The 14,195-nt window shown below is 39.9% G+C and overlaps 1 protein-coding gene across 5 annotated transcripts in view; it reads left to right on the top strand.

The window, feature by feature from the left end:
• The first annotated feature begins 1,398 nt into the window (after nucleotides 1-1,398).
• Nucleotides 1,399-14,195, top strand: part of DNAJC13 (DnaJ heat shock protein family (Hsp40) member C13) — a 55,851-nt gene continuing 43,054 nt past the window's right edge. For 3 of the 5 annotated variants that reach the window (XR_010434456.1, XM_064671470.1, XM_064671462.1), the window contains exons 1-5: nucleotides 1,399-1,617; nucleotides 7,455-7,641; nucleotides 8,843-8,923; nucleotides 13,169-13,244; nucleotides 13,734-13,883. Coding sequence is in view for 3 of the 5 variants with exons in the window: in XM_064671470.1 (XP_064527540.1) it covers nucleotides 7,637-7,641; nucleotides 8,843-8,923; nucleotides 13,169-13,244; nucleotides 13,734-13,883 (312 nt within the window). In the remaining 2 variants the exon portion in view is untranslated. The remainder of the gene's footprint in view (nucleotides 1,618-7,454; nucleotides 7,642-8,842; nucleotides 8,924-13,168; nucleotides 13,245-13,733; nucleotides 13,884-14,195) is intronic. The other 2 variants (XR_010434457.1, XM_064671478.1) reach the window with 2 other exon arrangements.

Below are 14,195 nucleotides of genomic sequence, written 5' to 3'. Positions count from 1 at the left end.
TCGTTCACATTACAAAGTTAACATCACTACTTACACAAAAGCATGTCCAAAAATAGAGGAAAACACATAGTTACTGAAATACTAGCTTGAGCTGAATAAATATAATGAAATATAATCTGTGCTGTCTGATTAGAATCTATTAAAATATTGATTACTACTTTGTTACACGGTTATGCAAATGTTATTCTTTGTTCTCAAGTAATAAAAATCTAACAAGCCGCTGCTTTACTTGATGTGTTTTACCTACCTATATTAAAAACACAAAAAAAAGTATTAAGGCAAAATATAATCCCCCTTAACCAAAAAATACTCTGAGCCAACTAATCAACAAAACCATAAATCGCTCCAAACCTGTCCAAAAACTTTTCCATGTACTCAGCCAAAGAAACTCTTCTGAGTCATACGACCTCCCTCTGAAGTTAGATTTCTGCAATTCCTAGTATATTAATAAAACATTCAATCTTTTTTTCCCTTTTAGGTCCGTAAGCAAAAGCAATTTATCAGCTTCCCAAAAGTAATGTTATTTTCCCATTAGCGTTATTTTACCATGGTGTCCCAGATTCAGAGAACTAGAGTTATCAAAAGAATGACTTACTAGTATTTAAATGCCTTACATAAAATATAAGACACAAAGGATAGTTTATATGATGATGAAAAGGATATTAAAAAGTAGCAATTAACTGTGATTTTGATCTTTTTTTCTCCAAGATAATTAATTCCAGTTACAATTTGTTCCTCATTTCTCCCTTCATCTGTAGATTTTAATGACACTATCTTGAAGGAAAGGCTTTTTTTAAAGGTAAGATCATATCTTCCAATGAGAGTCATATTTCAAAAGGTTCAAATATTCAAAATATTCACGCCAATCATTAGGAATTTTAAGGAGATGTTACAATGCTGCCACAGATTTGCAAAATGTTGGGGAAATCTTACATATGGTACAGACCGTGGGGAGGTTGACGGGGAGCCCAAGAGTCCCGTAAGAACTCTCCAGGATGGTTAGCTAACTACATGAATCAGTGATTCAGCTTCAGCAACGTTAACGTGGCATTTAACACTACTTTTAAAACCGCACAAATAATAAGGATAACAATTAAAAAGCATGTTTTTGATTGTTCGACGTGCCTTTTCACAGCTTGACGCCGCAAACGCTCGGCCGCCAGACCGAGGGTCAGCGACTCTTCCTCAGGCGACGAGCGAGGGCGGAATTTGCACCCGGCGCCTCAGCGCGTGCGCAGGGAACGGCCCCGCTTCCCGGCAGAACAGAACAGGGCAGGGCAGGGGGCGAGGGTGGGGAGGAAGGCAGGCAGGAGGGCGGGCGGGCGAGCGAGGCGGCGGGAAGGGGAAGGCAGAGGCAGAGCCCGTCAGGTGACCGCGTCCCGTGACGGCCCCGGGCGGGACGGCGGCTGCGCCGAGGGGGCGGTGTCGCTGCCCGAGCTAAGATGGCGGCCTCCAGCGCCAGGCTCTGAGACAGCGGGAGCGGTGTAGCGGCTGCTGCCCGCCCGGCCGGCTGGGGGCTGAGGGGCGACGGCTCCGCTCAGCGCCCCTTCGCCCTGATCGCTGGGAAAGCGCAGTGCTGGTGGGGGCGGGTCCGGGCAGCGCGGGCTCCCCGGCCAGGTAAATCCCATCGGCGGGGGAGGTGAGGGGGCGGCGGCGGCCCCCGCCTCCTTGCACAGCTCCGGGCGCTGCTCGGGGCCGGGTGGCCGGGCGGGGCGGTGTGGGGAATGTGGGCAGGGCTGTAGGCAGCGCTCGCTCTGGCCATGGGGGCTGATGCTGCCCCGGCTCAACCCTGGTCCCTGCCCCAGCCGTGAGGGGCCGGGGCGGTGAGCGGGCGTCCCTCGTCCCCAGCACAGTGGTACCTGTGTTATCACAAGCCGCTCTCAAGCCCTTCGCTTCCTGTATCCGAGCACAGGAGCGCGCTGGGGTTTTTTCCAGCCTCAGCCTGCCCGGTCCTTCCCTCGGAGTGCCCTGCACCTGATGCGGCTTCTGTAGCCGCCGGGCAGAATTTGTCCTCTTTCTTGGATGAATACTGGCGTGTCCATTTAGAAAATATACGTTATTTACCTCCTCCTGGCCTCAGATAAAAATATACCCATGATGACATGCTTTGGGAAATAATTTATGAAGGGCGAGTGAGATGTGGAGGAGATTTGTGCTCACAGAGATGAGATTTTATTTCTTTTTTGAGTGCTAGCAGTATTCATCGTGAGCATGAGCAGAACTAAATGCATCTTTCAGAAAATCTGCCCTTAGTGCGCTTATTTTTCCCAGAGTGTTTGAATTTCTCCCGTGGATGCTTTTCACTTGCTTTTTGTTTTCTGGAAGTCTAAACAAGTAGGCATGCTGAATGGTTTTCTGTGTGCAGTGAGCTGCCAGCGGTGTTTTGGACAGGTTGGGTGGAATGGAGCTTGCACCTTGATAGATGTGTCTCTGCTGAGAGCCAAGCTCTGGACCGTAAAAAATGTTGTCTTAGCACTTCAGTTTGGATGGGAGGGTTTTTTTCCTCTTTTCAGCTTGGTGCTCTGAAGCTGAGGGAATGTTTGAGCATTCTGCTTGAAGGGAAAAATAGGCATGTAAGCTTATTTTGGGACTTCCTATTAATGCACCTAATCTCTGCTATATGGCTGCTTTTGAAGTTAATGTAATCTGAAATGTATTTTCCCTTTTTCTCCTCTGCTCTTTCACAAATACATCCATGATGGTCTGAGAAGATGAAGTTGAGTAGATAACTGCTTTGTTTCCTGTTACTTGGCGCTGATTAAATAATACTGGATTTCAGAAAATATTCCGTGTTTGAGAACTTAAGTTCTTTGAAGTCTTTTCTTGATTATTATACGATTGTCTATATAGGCAACTTGCATGTTGTGAGAAAAGGAGGGAAGCTGTTGAAGGGACTGCTACTGACTGAAGTTTCATTTTAGGATTGCATTAGGAAGATGGTCTTCAAACAGTCTGCCATGAATAAGCTCTAAATAACAGGGCCATTATTATAGGTGTAAAAACTATGCTTGGCTCCAGCCTGCTTCAGTTCATAGATATGCAGCTTTGTCTAATTCCTGCCTGCTGTGGGCAGCCAAGTGGCAGAACAGTGAACTAGAAACTACTGTGTCCTTTCCATTATAACTGATGGTTTTTTCCACTTGCAACAAATATCTGAGTGTTTGGAGACTCAGAGCTGCGTTTCTGTCCCTGTGTGGTATAGACTTTCCAGGAACTTTACCCTTGAATTTTAACTTTGTTGGAATACATTTCTAAAAAGATTTATTTCATGTGTATTGCTCGATCCTCTGTGTGTCATGTGGCATTTTTCATAGTTTCCAAATACATATTTGTCCTGAGGGACTGAATCACTGTGTGTTTCTAGATTTTAAGTGTTATGCTGGGGATTGGTCTTGAGGCCCAGATCTGTGTTTCAGACTGAGGAGGTGACTTTGCTTTTAACTTCGTTTTGAAGCTCAGCAAGTTAAACTTACTGACTTAATAATTCTTCAGCTGGCATTCAACCGTATCTTGAAGTGTTAACTTTCAACTGTTCAGCTTCTTGATTTGCTTCCAAAAATCTATTCTGTCAAAAAAATTAACAACTGTCTTGCCTCACTAATAAAACAGAACAATATTCTGAAGAAATATGACCAGTTGGCTAAACTATGACTGAAAGGAGCACTTTTCTTACTTGCCCCCATTAGTGACTAGACCCTTTTATTCTGATACTCACCTGTCTAGCTGGTGAATCAGATCGGTTCACGGATCCAGCAGAATGCTAATGTAGGTGGAAAAGAAAAGCAGAATCTTTCACACTTGTTTTTGTCCTTAACGTGGGTTCTCGGTGAGGAAATGGGAGCAGTCAGCTGGGGGAGGGACACTGATATTGTCACCGTCATTTTGGGTAGTATTAAGATTAAAATTCTCAGCCTGTTTATGTCTTGGATCACGGGAGGTGGGATTGCTGCTATCACTGAGGCAGGCTGCACTTAGCTTCTTCTGAGGATCTTGTGGGCCTTATCTCTTTCTCCTCTTACAAAAAGGACTGAGAGTTCCTGCACAACAGATTAAGAAATGTGAGTTTTCACAGCTAATTAGACTGTAGTACTTTAAGAGAAGACTACTGTTCTGGGAAGTAAAAAAAGTTTACTGCTTGTTAAAAAGCATCTGTGAGAAGATAAAACTCTGCAAGTTAGTGCACACAGCAGTGAAAGAGGCAGATGAAACCTAGACAACTAAAACATTTTAGTGCAGAAAAACTAATTTATTTCAATAATGCCTTTAAAGCTACAGAGGTGTAGATGACTGGAAATCAGGTTCCAGACCTCTAAACTAGAAGGTAGATATGTAGATCCACAGATTAACAGAACCTTGGGGATTTTTTTTCGGTGTTTTGTTCTCATTTTTTTCCTAGTTGATCCCTTATTTTATGCTCATAGTACATCTCTCTCTCAGAAAAGTCACACTTGAACTTGCTATGGGTATCTGTCCCTGTGTAGTCAAGACTTTCCAGGAATTCTAACTTGTATTTAGCCATGCTGGAATAAATTTTTGAAAAGAAATCTCAGTTTCTTATCTGCATTTCTCTTCCTCTTTCCCCCAAGAAATCTCAGTTTCTTATCAGCATTTCTTTCTCCTCCCCCCAGTGGAACAGAATAATAGTCATGTCTGAGGCTCTGAATCCTACCTTAGCATTGGTTAAACCTTAATTTAAGAAAGATCTGCAAGTTTTGTAATAGTAGAGGAATAATTTGATCAGGAAAAGAGTCAGTCTCAATTCTGCACTAAACTTTGGACCCGTGTTCAAACTTCTGACTTTATTTAAACTGAAGGACACTTACGTATAATTACAGCCGTGCCTGTTGCTTTGATGCCTGCAAGGTCACAGCTTTGTTTCTAGCTCTACAAGTGCTACTTGGAGAATAACTTTTCTCCATTTCCTGAAATAGATTGTTTTCCCAGATGGTAGTTTTGCCTGAAGAATGGGAAATCCTGGAGAAGTGGAAAGTGCATGCAAGTTTAACACAGCTTGTGTAATATACCTACTCGTGTAAAAGGTCCCTTTGAACTAAAACTATTCTATGTTTCTATATAGCTTGAACTCTGAGGCAGGGGGAGTCCTGGAAGCAGTTCAGGCCCCTTAGTTCAAGGGGTTGCTATTTCTGGTACATGAGGCATGCAAAAATGTGGTTTCAGCTCTTCCCACAAAGCTGTTTCACTGCTATTTACAGTACTAAAAGGACCAAATAGGAAAGTATTGCTGAACTTTTGTTCTGTGAAAAAGCTGATTAAAATGTCCAGGGCATGTTTAGGGGAAGTGCTTTAGTTAGGCTTCTAAAAGAAGTTCCAAGTCATAGACAATATTTTGCACGCAGGAACCTCAGATTATCTGACCAGACTGCATTCAGCATGGCTGAACTCTCTCAACCAAACAAAACGTGTTTATAAAACGTTATATACTTTCAAAATACTCGTTGCCTCTGCTCCAGTGGAAATGGAACAACTGAACTAGGTGTTTCTCTGGTTTCAAACCTTTGAGAATCATGAGTATGGGATATGGAATGGCTGTGCTGCAAAGTGTTCAAAATAACCTTTGAAGTTTTGATTTTTTTCGACTACTGGATACCAAAGGACACTTAAGATGATTATTAAAATTGGGGTCTTATTGTCATGGATGCTTTTATGAGTGAAATAACAAATTTAACTCAATTTTTGTGTTGTCAGTCAGCTTTTTGAAGGTCTCTTGAATACAGGAAGAAGAGGTAAAGGTAACAAGAATGTTCTCTTATTTTAGGGAATTAGTGTGATAAATCTAAGCAGACCACTGTAGCTTACACTGGCAATATGGCTAAACTTGATGAATGATAAATCCTGATGTGTTCTGCAAAGTCAATGGTTATATCTTCTTAGGTGCTAAAATTACATTGTATCACATTGTTAATAGTACAGTTGATGATGCCACACTGGTTCTGTCAGAATGAGTGAAGGAAGAAAACCTGATTTCTTCTAAAATGTCTGGTTTTGGCATGAACTGTTTTTTTATCTTTTTGGTTATCTATTTTTGCTCTTCCTGTGGAACTAAAGACAACTGAAAAATGATTGCCGGACTTCAACGTACAGCTCAGAACAGTAGGCTATTGTTAGCCTTTCTCTCTGTTAAATTGCTGGAAAATGTGTGCAAGAAATAATTGTTACTAGATTTTGGCATATATTGCCTCTGTAGTAGTCTTCTCAGTGGGAGGGATAGTGACAATCACTGTCCAGAAGCACAGTGAGTAAAGCATCAAAGCTTAATGATTTTAGTAGCTTTGATCTAAAAAAAAAGTCTAGTGAATTTGTCACTTCCACTTCACGTACAATACTTCATGTATCAGTATCCTGAATCCAGTTAGATGTTAAAATTACTGGAAGCTCCTGGTAGTCTATAAAGGAGTGTTTCTCAGTTCTGTATTATTAAGAGTAGATGTTTGCAACAGGAGAACATCTTGCTTTAAATACCCTAAAGCAAGTGGTGTTCAGGTTTGGGAGACTTAATAGAGCTGGTCAGAGGAGTCTGGTATTGGTGAAACTGGAATTACAGATAAATAGATCTTTTAATCCCATACTTAGTGGAGCTAGTCTTGTTATAAGCCTCTTATTTTATTTTTACTAATACATTAGTCAATGTCAAGAAAATGGCTTTGAAAGAAGGGTATGAAGATCGAGTGTCTGGCACTTTGTTCTGAAAGATAACTTTAAAACACAAAATGATCAGACCCAAAGTGTGCTACTGTACAGTAAGCAGTTTGGATAGAGTGTACTGTGTTTATTCCAATCCATGGCAATAATAATACAATATAGTTCTTAAACCAGGTGAAAAAAAGAATTTGAGGAATAATCATAGAATGCTTTGGGTTGGAAGGGACCTCAAAGAACATCTCATTCCAACCCCCCTGCCATGGTTGGGGACACCTTCCAGTAGACTAAGTTGTTCAAAGCTGAATCCAGCCCGGCCTTGAGCAATTTCAGGGATGGGCCAGTGGGGCATCCAGAGCTTCTGTGGGTGACCAACCGAGCGTCCACTGTCTATGTCACTGACAAAGATGTTAAAACAGTGCCAGTCTGAATACTGATGTCTGAGGAATGCCACTTTTCAATGTTATCCACTTGGACATTGGGCTGTTGACTGCAACTCCTTGAGTGCAACTGTCCAGCCAATTCCCTATTCACTGAGTGGTCCATCTGGCAAATCCATGTCTCTTCAGTTTAGAGGCAAGAATGTCATGTGGGACAGTGTCAAATGCTTTACCCAAGTCCAGGTAGGTGTAAGCAATCAGTAGTAATAATGCTGTTGAATATCTTGCCCCTCATGAAACTTTGTTTCCAAAAACTAGATTTAGAGAATTTAACTTGCCACTGGTCATTGGAGTATTGACTCTGAAAATTCGACTCAAAGATTGAAGTATGTAAATGCTGCTTTTCTCTCTTTCCAGAGGCAGTACCTCAAGTTCTCTTCAGTAGGTAGTGATGATTGTGCTGCTTCTTCACCTGAGGGAAGGAATTCTCAAGTTCATTTCAATCAGGCTATCCATTCTTCATGTTTATGACTCCATAACTGCTGCAGTCTTTGCTCAGAAAGGAAATAGCCTGGAGTTGTAGAGGGTAGAAATTAGCGATGAGGTAATGTTACAGGTCATCCATCTCAAAGTAAGAAATCTTCCTTTGCCAAATCAAGTAGAGTTAGCTGAATGTAAAAAGATAACTGGGGTTGTAATGTAACTTTGAGTCAGTGGGGTAGTGACTGGGATTGGGTTGCCTTAGAGTTACTTTGGGCAACCTCTCAGAGTTCTTGCAGACTAGCATAAGTGCCTGGTGTTTTTGGGGATGCCACCATGCCTGGTGTTTTTGGGGATGCCATGGTGTAAACCTCAGAGTAGTACCAGTCATTACTCAGTAACAGGGAAGCCTGTTTTGTCACATTTGAAAATAAAACTAATGCAGTAGATAAAACTGAGAGTGACAGCTTCACTTCTGTACTTAAGCAGAGATTCCCTGATTAAGTGCCTTGCCTATGGCTTTGTGAAGTAAAAAGGAAGTTAATTTCCTAAGTACTGAACATGCATCTGTTTCAGTCATGGAAGATAGTGTTCAGAAGCATTCCTTAGAACTTAGCAGCTCCTAAAGCAATGATCCACTCAAGCAGTTGTGGACAAGTTTAACTAAATCCTGAGTGTGTGTTTGGGGAATAGATATTCTTATGTGAAATAAGTGTGTCGGGATGTTAGTGGTGAGATTGCTTAAACTTTTACAGCACAGGGGGGGTACTTAGCTCTTTAAACACAATGCTTAGCTAATAAGTTTCTCAACTTCAGATTCTGTTCCAGACTGGAAAACAAGCTGATATCCAGATATCTCCTTACTGTTTATTTCAGAATTGCAATAGGAGTTTGGCTTAGCTGGAGTTACGGTTATAGGGTTCTCAAATAATTTTGATACTAAACACTTTTCAGAAGTAAAGCATTCTGGAGATGATATAAAATACACTTGAATGTGAATCAGCAAAGGTGCAGTGAAAGTAGAGTGATTATAATAGGGCAAACAAGACATAAATTGCTGGAACCTGATACTGTTAAAGAGTAGCTAGTGTAACAAATTCAGTGGAGAAACTAATAATTCATGTGCAGCTCCATGTGCAACTTAGTCCATGCACTGTTTGATAAACTTAAGTATTCCTAATTTTTTTGTGTGTGTGGAATTGACAAAACAGTGACTCGAATGTTTAAAACCCCAGTCTTTTTGTTTTGAAGTGTATTGATGATTAGTGAACTTTGGTTTTAAATAAAAATCCTTAGTACTAACAGGATGTCTCCTTTGTTTTCAGGTCTTGGCACAGAATGAATATAATTAGAGAAAACAGAGATCTTGCTTGTTTCTACACAACAAAACATTCATGGAGGGGAAAGTAAGTAGTTTGAAGTTTGTTAATTTTGGGGGGGTTTTTTAATGTTTTGTGTGACACTTCTCCCTGTTACTGGATTTAAGTGCATCCAACTGATGGGTGAAAACTGAACTACAGGTTCCTGCTGCTCAGTCTCTGAACTGACTGTATTTTCACTAGAATCAGTTTGAATTTTAAATATTGCATTATAGCCTTCCTCTGCACATGTTCCCATGCTTCAGTGTAGCTATGAAATGGACCACCTGACTTACTCAGTTTCTGAGTCTCTTGAACTTACTATGTAAAGTACTAATTTGAAAGTGGAAATGCTTCTTAGAACAGGTTTGGAGAGGAGTAATGTCTTATGTACTTTAATAGATGAGGGTCACTAGTCCACACATGTACTTAACATGTTGTGTAATAGATTATCTATTAAACTACTAACTGAGATCATTTGAAGAATTCTGTTAATAGAAATAAACTTCATCCCTTTGATCTAAAAATGAATTTCAGTGATGCTGCAAAAGCTAGGGAACCTCTAATAAAAGTATCTATTAAATTATCATAACTGATATATGTTACGCTGTGTCTGAAGTCAGCTGTTATGTATACTTTTTGAAGTGTCATAGGACTTTCTTTGGTATCCTTACCCATTGTTGCTTTTCACATACATTGTGGAACTGGGGGTTTTCCTTGCTATCAACAACATAACAAAGAGGGTGGGTTGTCTGCACCCTGGAAGCGTGAGTACTGCTTGATTCCAATGGTCGTACAAAGAGGTCATTTCTGAATCTGTTGATTGACCAGTAAGTTGAAACTTGGCTGTCTGCAAAATTCATCCTATCAAAGATTGGGAATACTGGGAAGGGAAAGAGGATGGGATATAAGGAGCAGCAGCCACAGGTCTTTCAATTGTGGTTTGAAGAACCATGGGTTGGGCTTCAGTGTCTAATGTAAAAAGCTCCCTGCCTTTTTGTCGGCAAAAATTAAAGCCCTGGGTAGTTCAGAGTCCAGACTAGACTGAGCAGTGTTCTGAGGGCAGAATCTTTCCCCTGCTAGGACAGATTCCTGATTGACTTGAAATAAATAGTTTAATATTTTAATTTACTTTGACAGAATTCTATCCAATACTTGTGTAAATTGGATCTTACCTAAGTTATGATCCATGCATTTGGAATTGTGTGGGCATGGAGGAATAAACTAGTAATTTCCTCTAGTAATAATAAGATACTGTGTTGGGGTAGAACATCAGAACAGTTTGTCCCTCCTAATCTTTCTGTTGCCCAGCAGAAAATGTCTGATTTCTCCCTCAGAATTTTCTGTGGCATATGTGCAAATTTATTGTGTGAGATTTGAGCCACTTGTTTAAAACTAAAAACTCAGATTTCTTCTTTTATCAAATACATTTCATTAAAGAGCCTGATGTAAGCTGTTGAACTTAAGAGTAGAATGATCTTGAACTTTGATGGTAGCATTCTGATAAACTATGAAACCTTATAGAACTTCAGGCTAAGTCTAAAGTCTAAAACAGGTTTAGTTTAAAAGTTCAGTGGTGTGTTACTTCTCTCATAATGAAGGGGAAAGGAGTATTTAGTGAGTAATTACCTCTTGTTACATTGCAGCAGAAGCTGATATGGCTTTTAGTAGTTTTATATTTGAATTCTTAAGTTTACTCATAGTGGACTTTATACTTATGCATTCTCAGTATAATCTGTGTATAATATTAAAGGAAGCAATGTGTGGTGCTAAATGAGCCTGAACCATTTTGACTATTCATAGGATTTGTCACTTTGAGTGTGGGCTATGTGTGTGTCAGTTAAAGTATTTTCTAGTAGTACAGATGATGATGCTCCAGTGTTAATCTGTAGTTCTCTAAAACTAGTGAACACTTTCTATTGAGTGTGGTGCTATACAATTTGTCTACCAGGTTCATCCTGGTTGAAAAAAGACTTCTATGGTGCTTTGAAGAAACTAGTGAATAGGCAATAGCCTTTTTACTGAGAAGAGGATACTTGCTTCAGCTTTTCTCAAAACATCCTGGCATTAGATATACTGCAGAGTAGTCTGAGAGATAATTAATCGTAAACTCTTAAAGGCATACAAGTATAAATACCTTCCTTGCATATTTAAAGGTGAAGTTCTGGACAAGAGTATGTTTAGGCTACATGTAAGAACTGACTTCTAAATCTCCTCTGTTCATGCAACAAGACTTGGGTCTCCTGAATTTACGTAGGGAGAGGAGACAAAGGAAATGGTAACTCAGCAAATCTGTTGTTTTGTCTTATGTTCCTTGTCACATCACATATTTAGAATGCTGGATAATAAATATGCTTCCTAGATATTGAAATGCAGGCTTGAGCGTGAGGGCAGAAAAGGAAGAGACTGTAATGTTTGAAAGCTGGTCTTCAGTTACGTGTGATCATTGCAGATCCTTTTTCTGCCACAAAGCACTGTGAAGCTCTTAGTACATTAAGTGAGTAACAAAACCTTGAGCAAATAATAAACAGCTTTATTGCTTGTGATGTGCTGTCCTAAAGAACTTAAACAAACCTTATTTATAAGACACATAAAAGACAGAATACCTACCTAAATCGTGAAACAAGAGGAGAGGGAACTGTTGGTGTATTCAAGGGATTTTCTTATGAACTAAGCACTGGAGCATTCTTTGACAGACTGAATATAGTGGAATTATCAGCAGCTAGAGTAGCTTTAAATGTTCTGCTTCATTAGAACAACTTCTCTTGACCTGCATCTAAAATAAGGAAAAGTCAACTGTGTGGAGAAACAAATAGGCTTTTCAAGTAGATTAAACATCTTTAAGGTGGCAGATTGTTTCAATACCGATTTTTCTAAGCTTTGAAGAAAATAAGCACTTGCTTTAATTCCTAGAGATAAACTCCTCTGGGTCAGTAATGGCTTCAACTTGCAGCAGTTTGTTTGAATAATAGGGGAAAATGGAAGGGTATGAATTTTGTGAGATTGACTGTCAGATACTCTTGACCTTCCTATTATGAGAGAAGGGATATGAGGGAGCTGCTCTGAATATATCTGAAGCCCATGCAAAGTTTGACCTTATACAGAAATGATGGCTTGTGCTGCAGACCTGTCAAGTGAGAGAGAAGAAAGGACTGCAGCACAAGAATGCAGAAAGGGATGGAAGAAACGACTTGCTGCTTCTTGATGCAGTGTCTAATATGGCACAGATTCAGATTAGTTAGTCAGTCATCTTGTTTATTTTATCTTTCTGAAGCAAACCTACAGTTTACTCAGAGCTGGAACTTAAATTCCTACATGGAATCAGTTTTAATATGGACAACTAGCCAAAGTATTTTTATTTGGTTCAAGAAAGGCATCTGTGTTCAGATCCTGTTACTTTAGTCAGAGAATACTTCCTAATACTGGCTCTGGTTCAGGCTTCCAGGTAGATGACTTCCAGATAGAAGTACCCTATAACATGAAATTTGTGCAAGTAATGAGGTACTATTAAGAATCTACTATTTCAAACTCTGATTAGTTTTGTTGCAAAACTTTCAGATTGAGAAATATGTAAGAGTGTCTATTGGTTCAGGGTATATTTGGAAGATTGTCTGGGAAATGAAACCATAGTAAGGCTGCCACTTTCCACTTAATGCAACTAAATTTCTTAGCTTTAGCTCATTGCTGCTTGTTTCTGATACTTCTGAAACACAGGCAACCAGCTGTGCTGCAGGTTTTCTTTAAGCACTGGGGCAGTTAACATACTTGTGATACAGTGACTAGCTGCATAGAGAACTATAGCTCCAGTAGTCTGAGACTTATGAGTTCACTAGCCTTGGTTTTCCTCAAGGTGAAGAAAATTAGGCTTGGCCGTAGTGACACTTGGGCTTGTTATAGTACTGTGACCAGGTGTGTAAACTGGATTATTTCATGTTACAACTCTTGTCTGAGACAGCTTCAGACAGGTGCTTTAGACTATTGCAGGAATGTTTTCTTTTTTTTCCCCCCTATATATATGGTCTTTTTCGAATTTACTCTGTTCTGGTACTCCCTTTCAGTGCAAGTTCTGAGAGTCTTTGATCCTGACTTAGCCATTAACTTACAGAAACATATGTATAAGTAAATATATTTAATAGTATTTAACTTGTATTTATTAGGGTAAACTGCAAACCATCAACAAAGAAAATACCATATGCATTTCCTAACAATGACTTGTATATAGCTTCTTAACATAATTTTTGCAGTTCAGGAGGGGTTTTTCTGTGAGAAAGTTAATATTCTTTTGTATTCCAGGTATAAGCGTGTCTTTTCAGTTGGAACCCATGCCATCACCACATACAACCCCAACACACTAGAAATTACTAATCAGGTAAATACAATTTTTTAAGTTGATTTCTGACTCATGTTCATTACCCAGAGGAAATAGTGGCATTCAGGCTTTAGAAACTGTCCAGTCTCACAAGATCTCAGAAAAAACAGGAGATATCGTAGATGCTACAAAAGCACACCTGACAGAAATCCAGTGTCACCTTCACCAACTCCACAAATACCCAGTAGGTTTTGTACTTTTAGGCAGTTTGTCTTAATTGGCCAACAGTAGTAGTTTGCCTTTGGGTGTGCTGTTCCAAAGGAACTGGGATAAGTTTGATTACTGTAAAGCTATGTCCCTGAAGGGAGTCAGGACACTTACTCACTTTGCACAGTATCAGAGGAAGCTCAGGCTCATGCTGTCACGTAGCATGCTAGCTGTCATCTTATTACAGCCAGTCCCTTGTTATAGGCGCTAAGGGGTTTTGAATGGAGGAGATGTAGCTTTAAAATTACTAACAGTATAATTTAATTACTTTCAATTGTCTAGTGGCCTTATGGAGATATCTGCAGTATTTCTCCTGTTGGAAAAGGACAAGGAACAGAATTTAGTCTCACTTTTCGCAAAGGGAGTGGAAGAAAGTCTGAGACACTTAAGTTTTCCACAGAGCACAGAACAGAACTCCTTACAGAGGCACTGGTAAGATTTTAATTTTTTTTTTCAAGTAAGCGGTAAGTACTTGGTTACCATTACCATTTGAGATAGCTTACTATGCTTTCTTTCCTTGCATAAAATGTAGGAAAGCAAGTTTTTGAGGTGTTACGTTAATGAATTTGATCTAGTGTCAGTTGCAGCAACTACTGCATGATTTGTAAACAGTCAGTAAAGCGACAAATACTGAATATGTTAAACTGCAATGGAATGGTGAGCCTTTTGAGGAGGCTTAGTATTAGAGTCCCATAAAATAGCTTAAATGTAGACTTTCTGGATAGATTGGCTCTCATATTTGCA

Source organism: Pseudopipra pipra, chromosome 1 (genome assembly GCF_036250125.1).
Source record: "Pseudopipra pipra isolate bDixPip1 chromosome 1, bDixPip1.hap1, whole genome shotgun sequence".
NCBI lineage: Eukaryota > Metazoa > Chordata > Aves > Passeriformes > Pipridae > Pseudopipra > Pseudopipra pipra.
This window is presented reverse-complemented; position numbering and strand designations above follow the sequence as displayed.